Source organism: Catharus ustulatus, chromosome 7 (assembly GCF_009819885.2).
Source record: "Catharus ustulatus isolate bCatUst1 chromosome 7, bCatUst1.pri.v2, whole genome shotgun sequence".
NCBI lineage: Eukaryota > Metazoa > Chordata > Aves > Passeriformes > Turdidae > Catharus > Catharus ustulatus.
Window position 1 is genome coordinate 12,012,726 of NC_046227.1, and position 16,260 is coordinate 12,028,985.

General features: G+C 41.7%; 1 protein-coding gene across 2 annotated transcripts in view; it reads left to right on the forward strand.

The window, feature by feature from the left end:
• LOC116998859 (pleckstrin homology domain-containing family M member 3-like) overlaps nucleotides 1-16,260 on the forward strand; it is a 77,211-nt gene that overhangs the window by 22,457 nt on the left and 38,494 nt on the right. For both annotated transcript variants that reach the window (XM_033065002.1, XM_033065003.1), the window contains exons 4-5: nucleotides 6,708-6,853; nucleotides 11,523-11,716. In XM_033065002.1, coding sequence (XP_032920893.1) covers nucleotides 6,708-6,853; nucleotides 11,523-11,716 — 340 coding nt within the window. The remainder of the gene's footprint in view (nucleotides 1-6,707; nucleotides 6,854-11,522; nucleotides 11,717-16,260) is intronic.

The following is a 16,260-nucleotide window of genomic DNA, read 5'->3' on the forward strand; positions in this document are numbered from 1 at the left end:
TCTATTAATTTTAAAGTAAAATTTCCACTACTAGCAGTGGAATTTCTAAACCAGCTGAGCAGAAAAAACATGGTCTAAGTTAGTGTTTGGAAAATACACCATGTTTAAACAAGGTCACTGACTTGTTGGGAGGAGTGAGGGGAGTGTTTCCAAACAAGGGTCACAAGGCTGTAGCAGGGAGCACTTTATTTGCAGTGGACATGTTTCAAGACAGATTGCTGGGCTACAGTGCTTTGCCATATGACAGCTCATTTTGGAAAAAGATCAGGAGATACCACATACTTGGGCTGGTTAAACCTGTTTATCACTTATGATCACAGGGGCAATTTAATCTTCATTGATAAGAGGAGTTCTTCAGTGCAGGATGGCATGATTAGAGGAAGTGACACTGAAAACTATCAGCTTTGCTGGTAGAAGTTGGGTCCTTCATCCTCCTGGGATTAGGCTGTCACCTTCACAGAGGGAGAACTTTACCTTCATGGGATTCAGTTTGGGGCTGCCCTGCTGCTGGAAGTGCAGTTTAGAGAAGTACTTGGTCAGTTCAGTGCCTGTTCTGTGCCTCCATGGGCACTTTGCAATCAACCAGTGTTTAAGTGAAAGCTTTGTCTCAGCCCTGCAAGAGGAGCTGCTGACACTTTCTTGGCTGATGAATCTACATTTTCCTCCTGGCAGCCTTGAAGGGAGCCTTTTCTTCCTGTATGGGGATAGGTATCCCCATTGCTCTGATCTACCCCTGTCAACAGCTCTGCAGGTTTTCAGTTCTTGTGCTAATTTATTGTCCTATTGTGAGCTCAGTTCTGCAGGGTGTGAATGTGTCAGCACTGTAAGCATCGGCTGTTTGTTCTTGGCTGTGCCTTGTTTCTTCCTGGCTTGTGGGTGCTAGGTATGGAACGCAGAAAAACTGTTGGTTGTCTGGGGACCTTTTTTGTCCATTTTTTTGTATGAAACTAGTCTTGAGGGATCTTTTGGCATAGAGTTCAAAGAAAACAATGCCCAAACCAGAGCATTGGGAGTCTAAATGTCCAGGTCTCACCTTTGTTGCAATGGAAAAAAGCTACATCTGGACAAAAGGAAGTATTTTTCAGACCCAAAAACTCCAACACTTATATACCACCCCACACCCCCACAGTTCCCCTCTGGAGAACCCAGAGGTTCTTAATAAACTGTGTGCAAGAGAGAGCTTAATTTGTTGGCCTAGCATCTTTTAAATCAGTCAAGCCACTTTTACTACTAAAGGCATCGCCTTCCCAGAAAGGCACAGGCATCTGCACAACACTTTTTCTTCAGTGGCAGTTTATACCGGGTTCCTGAGTTGGTTTGGGCAATGGCTGTTAGCTTAGATTCAGAAGAAAGCAAAGCTTATGTTCCAATGCTGTTTGCTTAGTTTTACTCTTACCCATAACATTTGGATCTATTGACTGTTCTAACAAAATTTGACAGAGAAGAGGTAGCAAAGATGTGTGAATCTCAGTGGTGTCACAGAAGCCAGCATCACGGGGAACCCATCCTAATGCTGCTCTGGAAAAAAATCCTGTGAAGTGCACTGTGTATTTGTTTGGCATCAGAGTGTCCTTGCAGATGTGCAGCCTTGAGGGACAAACACTGAAGGAAAGTGTCTGCTTTAGGGTCCACTGCTGCAAAACTAGGGTGGTGGAGTGTGTGTTGGCAAGGCTCTCCCTCTTCTGTTGCATGCCAAAGCAGTGTATTATTACAAAACTTATTACATGTGGATCAAATCAGGGACAAAGTAAAAGAAATTGCAGAACAAAATAGAGGCCAACTGGTAGGAAGAGTTTAGGTTCTCAGTCTGGCCTTCTGCAACATCTCTAGTCTCTGACAGGTACCTGTGCTGTGTAAATCTGGATAGTTCATTGGCCCAGGGCAGGGCTGTGGTAGTGATGTGCAACCAAGAAGAAATTCGGCCAAATAGCATTGGCAAAAATATGTAACCACACTTACTGCACACTTGTTCCTTCTGTTAAAAGGAGATCCAAAACCAATTGTGTATTCAAATGGAAAAAGAGCTGGTTATTTCTGGGTATGCTAATACTGTATCAAATTAGTGAAACTTGGCAAATCAGGTAGCCTTTAGTGTAAGTCAAGGATTGAACAGTGTAGGGGTAAAGTGGTCTTCAGACTAACTGGAGAGCAGAAATGAAAACTGGGTTAAGTAGAGATTCATTTTGCTAAATGACCTGGCAGAGGGTGCTGGCAGTTTGTTCTGATCACACAAATGGCTGGCCTGCTCTTTGCTGTGTTCTACCTTCTCAGTATGTAGAACCAAGCATGAATGTAGTTGACTGTACAAATAGGAATGCCATTATTAATTATGGTTACATTATCTCCTTCTAGCTGGCAGGCAGGCTTCAAGAGCTGGCCCAGAGAGTGTGTTCAGTTCCCATTCCTGACCAAAGAGTGAATTACTGAATCCTACCACTAAGTTATTCCATGGTAGATCCCATTTCCTTCTGTCAGGGAGCACTTCAGCGTCTCAGCAAAGTATCAAATAGTGCAGAGAATAATCCTATAAGGGCAAGGAAAAAAGAATACCAGATCAGTTTGAGATTTATGGTGTTACTCGTCAGCACTGTTGTCCTGTGAATGCAGGGAAAGGATTTGAAGATGTGCAGTAGGAGAATGCAAACTGGCCACGTGTTAAAAGGGTCACAAACAACAGCTTGTGTATAAAGCATGTCTTCAAAACTGTTTGTCATTTCCTCAGAGCATATTCTCTGGGAAGAATATAACTTTGCACCTCTTAGAATTTGACACTAAAGGTAAAAGTATCTATATTCTGATGAAACTCAGAAGTGGGGAAATCCAAGCCCATAAAAAACTAGTTTCTAAATGTATAGTTTTGTTGCTTGTTGTTTTTAGGATTTTTAGTTCTCATTTAGTGATGAAATGTTACTCTTGATTTATGTATGTGAAAAGCAAGCTTACATTGACTTAAGTCTATATTTGCAGGCTTAACTACGTTTTTTTTACTGGGAAGGCAGAATTTAGCACCCTCCCAAAATGTGTCAGACTTTGCTTGGAGGTTTATACGTTTTTAATTATTTCTTTGAAATAAAATTGCTCTGGAAAGTAATGGTGGGAAAAGAACAAAGTATAATGCAAACCTGGGTAGGCATAAGAGAGAACTGAACTGGATTGTTAGTGTATCTTCCTTGTGAATTTGAATTTTCCTATGGTGGAGTAAATTGAAATAGATGTACAGGAATAAAGGTAAGCAACTGAAGTAACTCTCGCCTTATTTCGGTTTGTGCTGAGCTGATAGGACAGTGTTGTATGTCTGATCGGAAAATTTGTTGCTGTGCTCCTTCTGCTTAGTCTGCTTTATGCCTTTATCAAGCTGAAAGCCTTTTGAAGTCTGTGGATCATTTTCTTTTCTTTGTATTGTATGTTGTTTCTAAATGAATTAGCTTCTAAGCTAATCTGTCACAGATTTAATTATGGCACACAATCACAAGGGACTTGCTTTTTCCTGTTACTGAGCAAAGAACTTTATTGAATAAGGAAAACAGTTGTGTACTTGATTCTAATTTGGTCTTTCACTTTTTCTGTTTCACTGTGGAGCTGCTCCAGTCTTTTCTTGCTAAAAGATTAAAGAGAGAGGTGTCTGGATAAAAAGGATAGTTGTGTGTGTCTTCCTTGACCACAAGAGTATGCAGCAACCTGAAAGTGGTGTTTTCTGTGCTTCAGAGACGAGGAATTATGTTCAGATGTATTGGATTCCTCCTCCATACTAGACCACCACCTTAAGTTAAGGAGAGAGTTTTGTTACAACTTTTTAACCTCACCTCCTCTACTTTCTTACTGAAGTCTTCTCACTTGGACATGAGCCTCTTGATGTTGATACTCCTGTTCTGCTCACAGACATGTTGAGAGAGATTCATCTGTGCCCAACAGCACTTTCTTGCTGCTATTTTTTCTAACCCCTATTTTCTTTCCTTGATTCCAAGGCTGTTTTGTTGTATTTTCCATGATGAAAGGTTTGGGGTGATTCCTTCCCTCTCTTTGCTAACAGTATACCTTACAGCTACATTTCTTCCCTCTGTAGCTTGCTCTCTAACATTCTTTAGGGAGGGATGATTTTAGGTGCTAGCAAATACTGTGGTGTTCTCTTTGCATTAGGCTCTGGGTTTGGCAGACCTTTGTACACATGTTATATAGATAATATTCTGTGTGAGCATTAGAAATAGGTGAGAGAGATTTGGTGAAAGCTTTGCTGCTTTTTTTCTCCCATCCTATGCAACGTGCTTTCTCTAGTTATGTAAGCAATTAAGTGTTTTCTCTGCAAACATGGTCCCTTCCCAAACCCTAAAGTATTTGTTGAATTGTGTTATTGATCTCAGAAGTGGTCAGCTACATCTGATTGTCCTACTGGGAGAGATGCTCAAGAGGTTCAAGCCAGGAATCAGTACTAGCTTTGCTTCTGGTAAACATCATGGCAAGCTGTTGTACCTGAATGCCCAGGTAGAGGATTTCCAAGGTCATTAAGCCAATGGCTATTCCTTCTTCTTCTTCTCTCTTTCATTCTTGATCTACTTTTTTCCATCTTAAAAAAACAAAGTAGCATAAGTGGTCTATGCCACAGAAATATGTTTGTCACACTACACCACTTTGAACTGCATAACATCAAAGAAAATCAGTCCTTTGATAACTTGATTTGAAAGGGTTGTAGAAATAGCCATCATTATGAATCACAACAGAGAGGAATGGAAAAGATGGTGATTTTCAAACAGCAGAGCTTGTAAAGTAGGGGAAAATATAAAGTGGATGCCAGCACCACATTATCATCTAACAAACCCCAACTACACAACTCTAATGTAGCTTTGCAGAGCATATTTTCTTGAGGATATGAAGAGGCATGAAACACACTAGGTGCAAAGAGGATCAAGGAAACAAATGTGGGCTCAGGAGAGGGCTGTAACAAAAGAGAAAGCAATGCATGCTGCTTGGGTACGAATTTCTTCCAGTTCCTCCTCTTCATAAAACCACCCTTCCTGAAGATGAAGGGCATCCCAGATTGCTTGCTGAGACTCTCCTCACCCCAGAGAACTTCAGTTCTTATGGGCTGGACATAGAGAGGAGGAGAGAAACCCCCAGCATTTCTGTGCTTTGTCACTCCTCTCCTGAGAAAGCTCTCTCCATGGACTGGAATGAGTTTCTGGCTCTAGGAGACTGCAAGAAACTTGGCTTTAAAGTGATGAATTCTCAACTGCAAATATTTTACTTTAGAGTTTTTGGCAATTCAAATTGGACTTTACCTTATTTTTACCTTCAGTCTAACAGACAGGAGTTAGGGCCTTAAGGCAAAGTAGCAACCAATGGAATGGTAGGGGATGCATGGTGAAATCAATGTTTCCTGTGCCATCCTCATCCCCAGACAAGTAAGTGTTGGCTAGGTTATTCTAATGATTTTTATTAGAGCAGAGGGGGACATGGTGATGTCATTTGATGTGGGGAAGGAGGAGCTCAATTTATGCCTGGACTAGCTGACCTGCAATCCTTCCTTAAATCAGTGTCATTTCTAAAATGAGAAAAGATAAGAAACTATGCTTTCAGCTGGAAAAGTCACGTAATTGCACTAAATGAAATTAATTCTATTGACAAAAACAATTGGTCAGTTGACTTCTACCTGAAAAACTCTGTTTAACCAATCCTTTTGCAGTAAAAGTGATGTACAAGGATTCTGCTACTCAGTATTTCTAGACAGCTGCAGCAGAGACCATCTGAGCATACAGCACATGCCAGAGTGGAGCTCTGGTGCTCTGGCTCAAACAATAATTGTCATGTGGGGACACTGGCATTTGAAGGCTAAGCAAAAATACTGTCATGTATGCTGTGTCTAAAGGTATTGTTAACAACCACAGACATCTTGATGTATCTTAACCAAATATTTTTATCCTCACTTCCTGAGCAGGTTGTTTAATGTGACTGTGCTGTCTGTCTTCAGCCATCCACTCTAATATTATATTAAACTTTTGGCTCATTTTAGTCACTATTGAAAGACAGAAGTGTCAAGTACATTGAGGTTTTATGTGTTTTGTGAAAACAGGTGATCAGGTGAAGGAGATCTCTGCCTTAGTTCTTTCCAACTAAAGCAGCAGCTGTGTCACTACTGCTAGTCAAGACCTACTCATTCTCAGTGTGACTGCTACTCAGTTATTATTCATTATCTGACTGTGGTTTGCCTTGGCTGTGCTAATTCTGTGGCTGAGTCTTACCTGCCAAGTCAGCATCCCTTCTGGCTGTCAGTGGAGCTGGCCTGCCCTGCTGCAGGCAGACAGTGCTCCCCCATTCTGTTGTGGGGAAAGTGGGAGCTCTCTGGAGCAAGCATACAGTAGAATGTGGCCTGTCTAAGCTTCAGGCCACGGTTTCCAGGTGGCCATGGCTTTTAAATGCCGAGTTCTCACAAACAAGTCTTCTGCCTTTGTTTCTTGAGAGATGCTAAGCATCTTTTGACTGCTGTCTGAACTCTTTGTCACAGATGCCCAAGTTAGCGTGTGCTTTTTCAGTGCTAGTCCAAGAATACTGATATTTATTTCTCAATTTTTTAAGGAACAAGAAATGTCTCTTGAGTAAAATAAATAGACTGTTAAAAGGATCTCAGATGGAGGAATACTTTTCTGATTCTGTCCTGACTGTGTATCTCTGGCTTGGTGTACAAACCCAGACTTCTGCCCCTCTCTTTTCTCTAGGCTGTCAGCGCTCCATAGGTTTGTCCAATGGGAAAGCCAAGGTGTGCAGCTACAGTGGATGGTATTACTGCAGCACCTGCCATGTGGATGACAGCTTCCTCATCCCTGCAAGGCTGGTTCATAACTGGGACACTTCCAAATACAAGGTAATCTCCCTGCACGTTGGAGTGCTAGGAATGAACTGAATTGCTGATAGAAACACAATAACCCAAAGGTTGCAGATATTGACTGCTAATACTGTCTTCTTTGTCCCTCCTGACAAAATGAGCCATGCTTTCCCAACAAGACAGGTTTTCATCACAGTTTCCTTGGGCAGGTCTAAGGTGTTCCTCCACAGGAGCAACTGTGCTCCTCCTTCTTGGTGGCATCTTTTTCATCATTGCTTATCTGGCTGTTCAAGGGACAGGGAGAGGTAGCACACAACAAACTGTCTTTTAGCTCTAATCCTTGCAGTTACTGGCTCCTTGAGGAGTACCTGTTCCATGACCAGCAGGGACTAAGGATTGGCACTGCTTGGTGATGCATGCTAAGTTGTGGAAATGCCTATAGGAAACTGGCTTACCAAATGCAATGTTTGTCAGGCCCAGTATGTCCTGTCTCTTGGCATGAGCATTTTGAGGACAGTAGAAGGACATTGCTGTAGCACTTGATTGAACCAGACAGATGAAAGTAACATAACAAGAAAATTCTACATTGCAAGAAAATATAGTTGTTCACTTGCCATACAAGAACTTTTCTAAAACTTTTATAATCTGCTATTTACTGCTACCTTGGTGGCTGGTTGCTGGATGGGGGCACTGATTACATGCCTCAAAGCATTATATCAGCAAACACAGCAACAGTGTTGTTTTACCATCTCAGGCAGTATATGCTAAAAGAATAACAAACTCATAAGGAATCCAGATCATGCTAGAGCTTTAGACCTAGCAGCCACTGTTAGGAGAGGCTGTTTGATGTTTTGTGTCTGCGAATATTATTATTATGTGCTATTTGAAAAGGAAAAAAATAACCAGTAAATGCCCTATTAGAGGAAAAGCAGGTCTCTTGAAGAAAATTTGTCAGATGGGGAGATTATTAAAAGGTAGCCAGAGCCTACCATCAGGAAAATGATAGTCTTGCTCTGTGAAATGCAAGGTTCTTCAAAGTTGCAGAGCTCCAAGGTGTGGAAACAAAAAGCCCTCACATGCCTAGAAGCTAGAAATATTTAAAAATTCTTTTTTTTGGATGCTTTTACCAAGGACTAAACTTGCTAGCAGATGGTATTATCAGTAGATCTGATATGGGTCTAGTGGATGGTAAGACAAAGACCTCACATCAAGCTGTCAGTAATTCTGCCAAGAAAATAAACTGGGTTTTTTCTATACCTGCAGTGTAAAAAGTTTGCTCTAGTCTGTTTCCTGTGGTATAGCAGCTGGGGCAGAAAAAGAAACAGGGCGTTAAGGCTTAAGCATTCATTGAGAACTTAATCTATTGTCATCTCACTGTAACAGTGAGAAATTTTATTTTGTACTTTTTGGAGACAGAACAGGTATGAGGTGCTTTGGAAACACAAGCAAATTCTGTGCAGCTGCTTTACCTGCCTTTGTGTGAAAGTGCTCAGAGAAGTGAGTTTAAGAAAGGAACACATCCCTTCAGGTAGGAAAAAACAACATCATCCCAAACGATTAGAGCAGGAACTAAGAAAGGTGAAGATAAGCACACTGCCCTGCCCCTTGGAGGTAGCACAACACTGCCTGAAAGTGGAGCTTCTGCTCCTGACTGAGCTTCTGGCTGCACATCCCAAAGAGGTCCTGCAGGAAACAGGCACTTGATGGTCAGGACTGGAAGAGGGCTTCAGGATTTAAAAGCTTCTTTGTTTTACACGGTCTGAAAAGTGTCTGTCAGTCCACCAAATTGGAAGCAAAATTGAATGATGAGTTTGCAAACCTGCACTCCTTTCCACTGCCACCTATTCCCTACCTCCTCAGGGGTTTCTAGGGTCTGTCCTGCTTCTGGTAAAGCAGACACCAAAAGGTACTGTAGAACATGAGCTTTTGCACTGTAACTGGGCATGTTTCTCTTTCTATGTTTCATGAGCTCAATATCTGAGCAGCAACTGTAAAATAAGCTGTGGCATCAATTAAATTTGGAAATTGAGGTTCTGGTCTGCTTTTGGCAAGACAGGTCATGAAAATCAGAAAAAATAAACCTCTCTAAAGCTGTCTCTTGCCATACCCAGAATCCTGAAAAACAGTAATGCACTTAACATCTGGTAGCACATGGGTAGGAAAAGAGAAATCCTCTTGGCTGCAATAGAAGCTCTTTGAAAGGACTTGGCAGTTAGACATGTTTCTTCTGTCAGGACCAGAGCTGCAGCTCAGTCCCCAGGTTTGCTTTTTTCCCCCATGTCTCCTCCTGTTTTCATATTTGTATTTTTCATGTGTTTGTGTGAAGGCAGAAGAAAAGAGGCAGTTTTGTGAACACTCTGTCTTCCTTTTGCTTAGGCCAGGTGTTATCCCTATTTGCACACAAAGCCCACTAAATATTGAAGTTTGTTTCAGGTGGCTTTCAGCCTGCACAAAATGCCAAACACAGTAGGAACTCCGAGTGACAGAAGGTTTCAAGAGGAGCTGACTTATGGTAAATTGAATTTTGAACTGTAAGTTTGCAGACTCTAGAAAGGAAAGGTCTGCATCCATCCTTGTATGACATTTAAAGCTGAAACCATGTTGCACTTCACATCTTCTCACTCCTTCTGGCTGGTTTAATAGGATTGTTTCACTGCCCAGTAAAGCTGGTGGACTGTGAGTGTGCTAGGATGTGTATTGAAATATTGAATTACTGTGACTGCCCCACCCTTCCCATTTTAAGACTGTTTCAGCCTCTTTGTAACATTGCTGTGTTTGGCAATGTGAGTTAATGTTTTACCAGATGTGTGTGCCTGTGTCAGTCATGCAGAGTGGACGGACACCTATCTGTCAGCCAGTTATGCTGGGCAAAACTACTTTTCCTGCAATCAGCACTCCATGGGTGCATCGTATTGGCAAGGAGGGGAAAAGGTTTGCTTTGCTCCTCTCTCCTCAAAGGCTGCATTCAGACTGTGCAGCAGCAGTGCTGCACAGAAATACTTGGTTACCATAGTGCATGCATGTGGCAGAGTCACTCGGGGGACCTCGGTTGTGGCATCTCTTTGTTTCTATGCTCTTAATGCCTCGGGGGAGATGCCCAACGCAGGGTATAGGTGTGCACAGATGTGAGTGTAGTATTCATCCAGGAACCACCCACCCAGGACAGCAGGGCAGGTGGATGAGGAGCCCGTCACTTCAACAGAGGCTTAAAGCAAGGAGGTAGCACTGAGCACCTGGTCCTGCTGGTGGGAGGAGCTAGTCACTGTGCCAAGCATTCACACACCTAGGGAATCATGGAATACGTGCTTTAATTTGCTAATTGGTGGAAGAGGACTAATAATTACTGTAGATATGGAAGTTGCCAGGGGAGTGCTGAGATATTGTGGTCAGATGGTTAATGATTGTAAAAGCAGGTTGTTTAACTGCAGGTTTTTTATGCACTGCAGTAAGCATAATAAAACATCAACATTGCTAGTGTTAAAATACTTGATAAATTTGAAGTTTATAGAATTTTGTTCTACAAAATCTGAGGTGCTTGTTTTGCCACGTTAGCTCTGATTCCACTCAGATGGCACAGTTCCTTGTACATGCAGGATATTTAAAAAAAAAAGAAGAAAAATGAAATTAGTGGGGTGTTTGATGTACATAGGTGGGATATTCAATACAGCTTCAGGGAGTGGGAAACCTGGGAAGTTATGGTTTACTGTATTTAAAATTGCACTTCTTGTTATCTGTGTAGTTATTGGTGGGAAGGCTGGCCTTCTCATATTTCCTAGATTTGTATTAAATGTTGTGAAAAGGTTAAATCTGGGCTAGCTTCCCCGTCAGTAGCTAGTTACTGGTTTTGGAAGTGGTGCTATTTCTAAAGATGTGTATTGTTCTTAACTACAGCACCAGAAAGAAAATAACTTCCTAAATCTCAAGGGGCTGTGGTGTGTGTTCCCTTTCTGCTTTTGTTAGCCTAACTCATCCCTCCCTGGTCTCAGTGTAAACATTGACTTAGGGGTCCAGGAGGACTAATTGAAGTGTGGAACCAGCTACATTTCTGTAGCAGAGTTTCAGGTGATTTGCAGCTCATTTCATACAATCTCATCTTCTCTTTTCCATCTGTGATACAATGTAGAAATCAGGAATGAGAGAGAATTTGACCTTTTCACTTAAGGAACAGGTGTATATTTTCTAACAGAGCAAGAGTCCCATTCATTTATCGAGATTACAGTAACTTTTTGCAGGTGGAGATAAAACAGGGCGCTATCATGAAAAATACATTACAAACTTCTTGCAGATTGAACTTTGTGAGTAATACCAATAAGATTCAGTTTTATTTATCTGTATTTTAAAAAGCACAACTTGCTTTTAGCCATAAAGAAAGCAGTGAACAAACAGGAAAAATATTAACAGGGAAGAAACTGCTTTTTCAGATTTTAGACTTTAAAAAAATCTAGTGAGCTATGTTACATAGCATGTGTGACTGCAGATATCCCTGTAATTTGGGTAAAAGTAGCTATCTAATACATTCAATTTTGAAGAGCTTGATGAAGTTTGACTTGGCTATAAGCAGAGAGAGTTTGATCTCTCTCAACTGTCTCCATTTGTAAATGGTAACAGAGTAAGTTTTCAGATGCATAGAATGGCTGACATCATAGAGGGGGAGATCTGCTTAACAAGAGTTTGGAGGAAAGCCTAACTAAACTGCTTTATTTTTTAGGTATCAAAGCAAGCCAAAGAGTTCCTGGAATATGTTTATGAGGAGCCATTAATTGATATCCAGCAGGAAAATCCCATGTTGTACAATCATGTTGAACCCCTGGCAACTGTTGTCCGCCTGAGACAGCAGCTAAAATCTCTGCGGGCCTACTTGTTCAGCTGCAGAGCAGCAGTGGCTGAAGATCTGCGGAGAAGGTGAGAACGACAGCCAACCTACAGCACAAGGATGGAGCTTCCTTGGCATGTTACCTCTCCTGCTGTCTGTTTTGTTTTGTCTCACACTGTGGTTCTGAAGGCATTACCCATTTAGAAAGATGCTGTGTGCGTATCTGACTTCTCTGGGAAGCTGGGTTATGTTCTGCTGAAGAAAATTATTTTATAGGGACTGAATATCTCAAGTTGTTGACAGCTATTAGCCCTGGGGCATCACACATTGTGGTGAGCATCTTTTACTCCTCCTCAGGCTTTCTGGCTGTGTGTGAGTATTTTCATGTTGTGAGATCTGCTACCTCGTGCCCCCTGCCATGGCATCACTGCTGGGACCTTTGAAACACCTCACAGTGTGGCAAAGCATGAGGTGGGGCAGAGTCAGCCACCTTTCCAGTACTTCTGCTCCCCTCTGTGGGATGATCTCAGCCAAAGGCAGAGGTCAGATGTAGTCCCCTGGCACATGACCCAGCACATGGTTTATGCTGGTCTCTTCCTCAGTCAGTATCCATGACATGGTTGCACTGAATGTTTTGTTTATTGACAAATACATGGTCACAGCACAGTAAAGTGTTTCATATTACTTTTTCTGGGGTGAAAACAGGAGTTTCATAAAAAGTGAAATTAATTTTAGAATGCTGTATGTTAGTCCATTCAGTTGCTCCTGAATTTTTCTAACAAGGTAAAAAATGAACAATTTTCTTAAAACTGTCAAGCCAGAGTTGCAATCTTAAAAAGGCCAAGTAGTTTTTGGTGTGGATCTCCAAAAGAGATGGGGAGATGACTCTGCCCAAGGCGTCCTGTGAGGTGAGTGGCTCTGGCCACATGCAGCTGACCTGATGCATCTGTAAGCTTTTGTATACCCCCGTTTTTAAGACAAGACTACAAGTGGGAAAGCCACTGCTTTGAAATTGTGAGCTGCCAAAGGGCAAGGAAGCAGGTGACATCAGTATTTTGAACACGGTGTTCTAGGGACCTGAATTCTTTGGAAGGGAGAGGAGACTGCACTGGTGTCTTTATCCCAGGTAAGGAGAGCTGGTCTGCTGTTTGGTACATAACCTATGTCATTGCTTTGATGACCTGCCTAGAACAAGTAGAAGGATACAGCAACAGGTTTATGGAGAGCATTGCTGAGTTCTTGTGTCAGATGCACTGTCGGTTACTACTCAATTCCTATTATTTGCTAGGGCAGCTTACAGCATTTTAAAAATTAGGATGGTTTTCTTTTATTCCAGATGATGGTATTTTCTTGCAGAGCTGGTTGTCTGTGCCATCCTCTTCAGTAAAACTAAAAGGAAAATAAGATTTTTTTGGAAGGTTGTTAAGAAAAAGTAGCAGAAAGTAAATTATACTTTCTGATTAGTATTGAAAAAAGTAATTCTCATATTAAAATAGACAGAAGGAGGCAAGGAACTCAGTGGACTTGGGAAAGACAGCAAAAGAAGAGTTCAAAGGAGGTGTAGCATAGCAATCAATTGACTAGAAGTGAAAAAAGGGATGAAGGAAAGCCAGGAGAAGGAGTTTCAAATAAGGAAGAAATCTCAGGAAATTGAGTTAATGAAGAAACCAGGACAAAAGAGGAACAACCCAAAATCAGCCTTCAAAATGGAGAGATGACAATTGCTAAGGAAACAGAAGAGAGAATGGACAAAATTTAACACAGAAATGTAAGCATGCTTTTTTCTTGGAGCAGAGAGGAGAAAGAAAACATCCCTGTGTCAAAATTAAACACTCAGAGGGGTAGAAGGAGAAACGGGGTAACAATGCTCCTAATACTCCTTTTTCTAATCTAAGAGCTTCTTCACACCATCTCCAATTAAAGCTGTGTGGTGGAGAGATGGACTCCATCCCAAGAACGGTTTGATTTTGTACTGAGGAAGCATCTCCAGTTCAATAGGACTTGCTACAAGTGTGAAAGCCACTGAAGAAATGTCCAATACACACCTTAGAGTCCAGCTCCTTCTTGATTTGTGAAGTCTCCACTGAGGTGACTTGGTGCTCAGTTGTTTCCTCAGATGTCTCCCCTAAGAGGTTTGCAGAGATGTGAAGAAGTTATTTTCCCACAAGGATTTATTCTTCGCTCAAAATCCTCCCAATGGCTATGATACCTTCATCTAGTATCCCAGTATGCGGTTGTTCACTACCAGTGTGATGACTTTATAGAGCACAGCTGAAAAGTAAACAAAGAAAATATGTGATTTAAATTTTCCTTTGGCTCATCACAGGAGCAAGTTGCAAGAAAAAGGAGGAGTTTAAACAATATGGTGAGACAGCATTCCTAAATTTAGTAGTGTTTCCTAATTAAAAGTGAAAGATGGAGAGAGAGAATCCAGTTATCTGTCCTGCTCTAAAAACATTCTTTTTCTGCTTGATCTTCATCTTAGTATGTGAATAACTATTAATCACAGGAGAGTGAACACAGCATCTTGAAGACCTGTCAGACCCATATAAACAGACTGAAACCAACTGTTAATATTGCTGTCTACAGAGAACTAAAAACAGACTGATTAATTGTATTGGCACCTTGCTGCCTCTGGGACACTGATAGAGCCTTCCTTATTAGGGAAAAGCAGATCACTCTGAGGTTTCTTTTATTAATACTATTTGCATTATCATCTACTTTAAATCTATACCTTGCTCTTCAACCCAGATCACAAAATGAAGATGGCAATGAAGTTGGAAACTCTTGGTGTCCTCTGTGAAGACAAAACTGTTTACAATGCTTACAGTCACTTTTTCTGAAGAATTCCAGATGGCTATAAACCAGGTTAGCTCAGGATCCAGTTAGCTTAAATGTGGAAATGTTATTTATAATGTTTGGTGTGCCTAGATAGGTACTTTGGGAACTTTGAAACTTGGCATCTAGCAGGGAACTCAGGACTGAAACCACATTGTGAACCTTGAAGACACAAATGACAAAGTAGAAAGAAAGGAAGAAAACAAGGAAGGAAAAGACAGAAGAAATCCTTAAAGTAGTTAGAAGACTCACAGTAAAAATGGTCTTTGTCAGTTATAGTGATTTATTCTCACCTATTGCTCCAGTGGATTCTACGCTTTTATATTTGCAGGGGGGAAGTACTAAGGAGCTTGGACTTGGCTGGGAGGTGAAATAAGGCCCTCCACCGGCACGTATCAGCAGTGTTCCTCTGATACTAGCCAGATGAGATTCCCAGCCTGTTGCTGAGCTCCCTGTTTTACAAGGGGTGTTGTTATGCCTAGTTAGCTGTAACTGTCACCTCAGTATTGCAACACATCGTTTGCCTCAAATGTCTTTACTGAACAAGTTCTCGCTTGCTTTTGTTGCCTCGCTCATGTGGATACTGTTCAGGCAGAGGCATACAGGACTGAGACCTAGAGCCAACACAGAATTGTGCAAGTGGAACTGTACAGATCCCACCACCACCTGCAGATGGTGAATGAATGGCCCAGATAAACCAAGATGGAGTCAATAAAATTCGTGTCTGTGAAGGAAACAGAAATCTCTGAGTCCATTAAATAATGAGGGTATTCTATGAAACTGTGCTGAATGATGCAAGTTCTGTTCTGGGTTTGCTTTGTTCTTGTCATGATTGAAGGTTCTTCAGGTCAAGGATCTGTCAGAATGATTTTTGGGTAGTGTTCAGACACCTGCATATCTACTGTAGAGTAGGGTAACCTTGGCCAACCTCAGAGCTCCATCTGAGGAGCCCTCTCGGTTCTCTGCTCTCTCAGCTGTGCATCTAAACTTGCAATTCAGGTGCTGCTAGCACAGATACTTTAGACAGATGGCAGTGACACAAGGTAAATGTTTTGCAGCACATTCCTCTATGCATTAGTGCTTGTTGTAGTGCCCTTGTTCTGTAAGTAAATCTGAATGGTGGTAAGAAACCGTATGAAAAAACTTCCCTCTTGTTACTCATCCCTGTCTGATACCATTTGTCTGTCAGCTCCAGAACAGCAATACATCAGTTTTACCCCAGCAAAACTCCAGTGCTAGGTACATCACTTAGCAGGCTCTAGTTTGGTCTCTCCTTATAGCAGCAGGAGGTTAAAGGTACACCTCCAGTGCTGCAGACAAGTGGTCCTGGCTGAGCCTGCTGGTTTGTCAGCACAAGGTGAAACAAGCCCTCATTCAGTTATGCTGAACAATAGAGTCCTGTCACTTCCTACAGTGAGGCCTTAGACATATCACTTCTGACACAGGAGTAGATTACTTTCAAAATATTTGTGTGACAATTGGGGAACCTGTCTAAACACATCGTAGGAATCCTGATTGATCTAATGCAATCACTATACCTCCAAATACCTCATCATGTATGTGAAGCTGGCACTCTGTCATCTTTCAGACCTAGGACAACAGAAGGTCATTAAGTCATCTCCAGACTGTCAAAGGAGACTCTCCATTTTCTTTGCAATGTTTGGGCCATTTGGGAGTGGAAAATTCCAAAGCAGGAGAACAAAGATACGGGTTCTGAAAGCAGTAAACTGCAAAAAGAAAGTTTGAGCAGGGAAGAAACAGAAGGATGTGGTTTCGGGGCTCTGAGATAATGGCC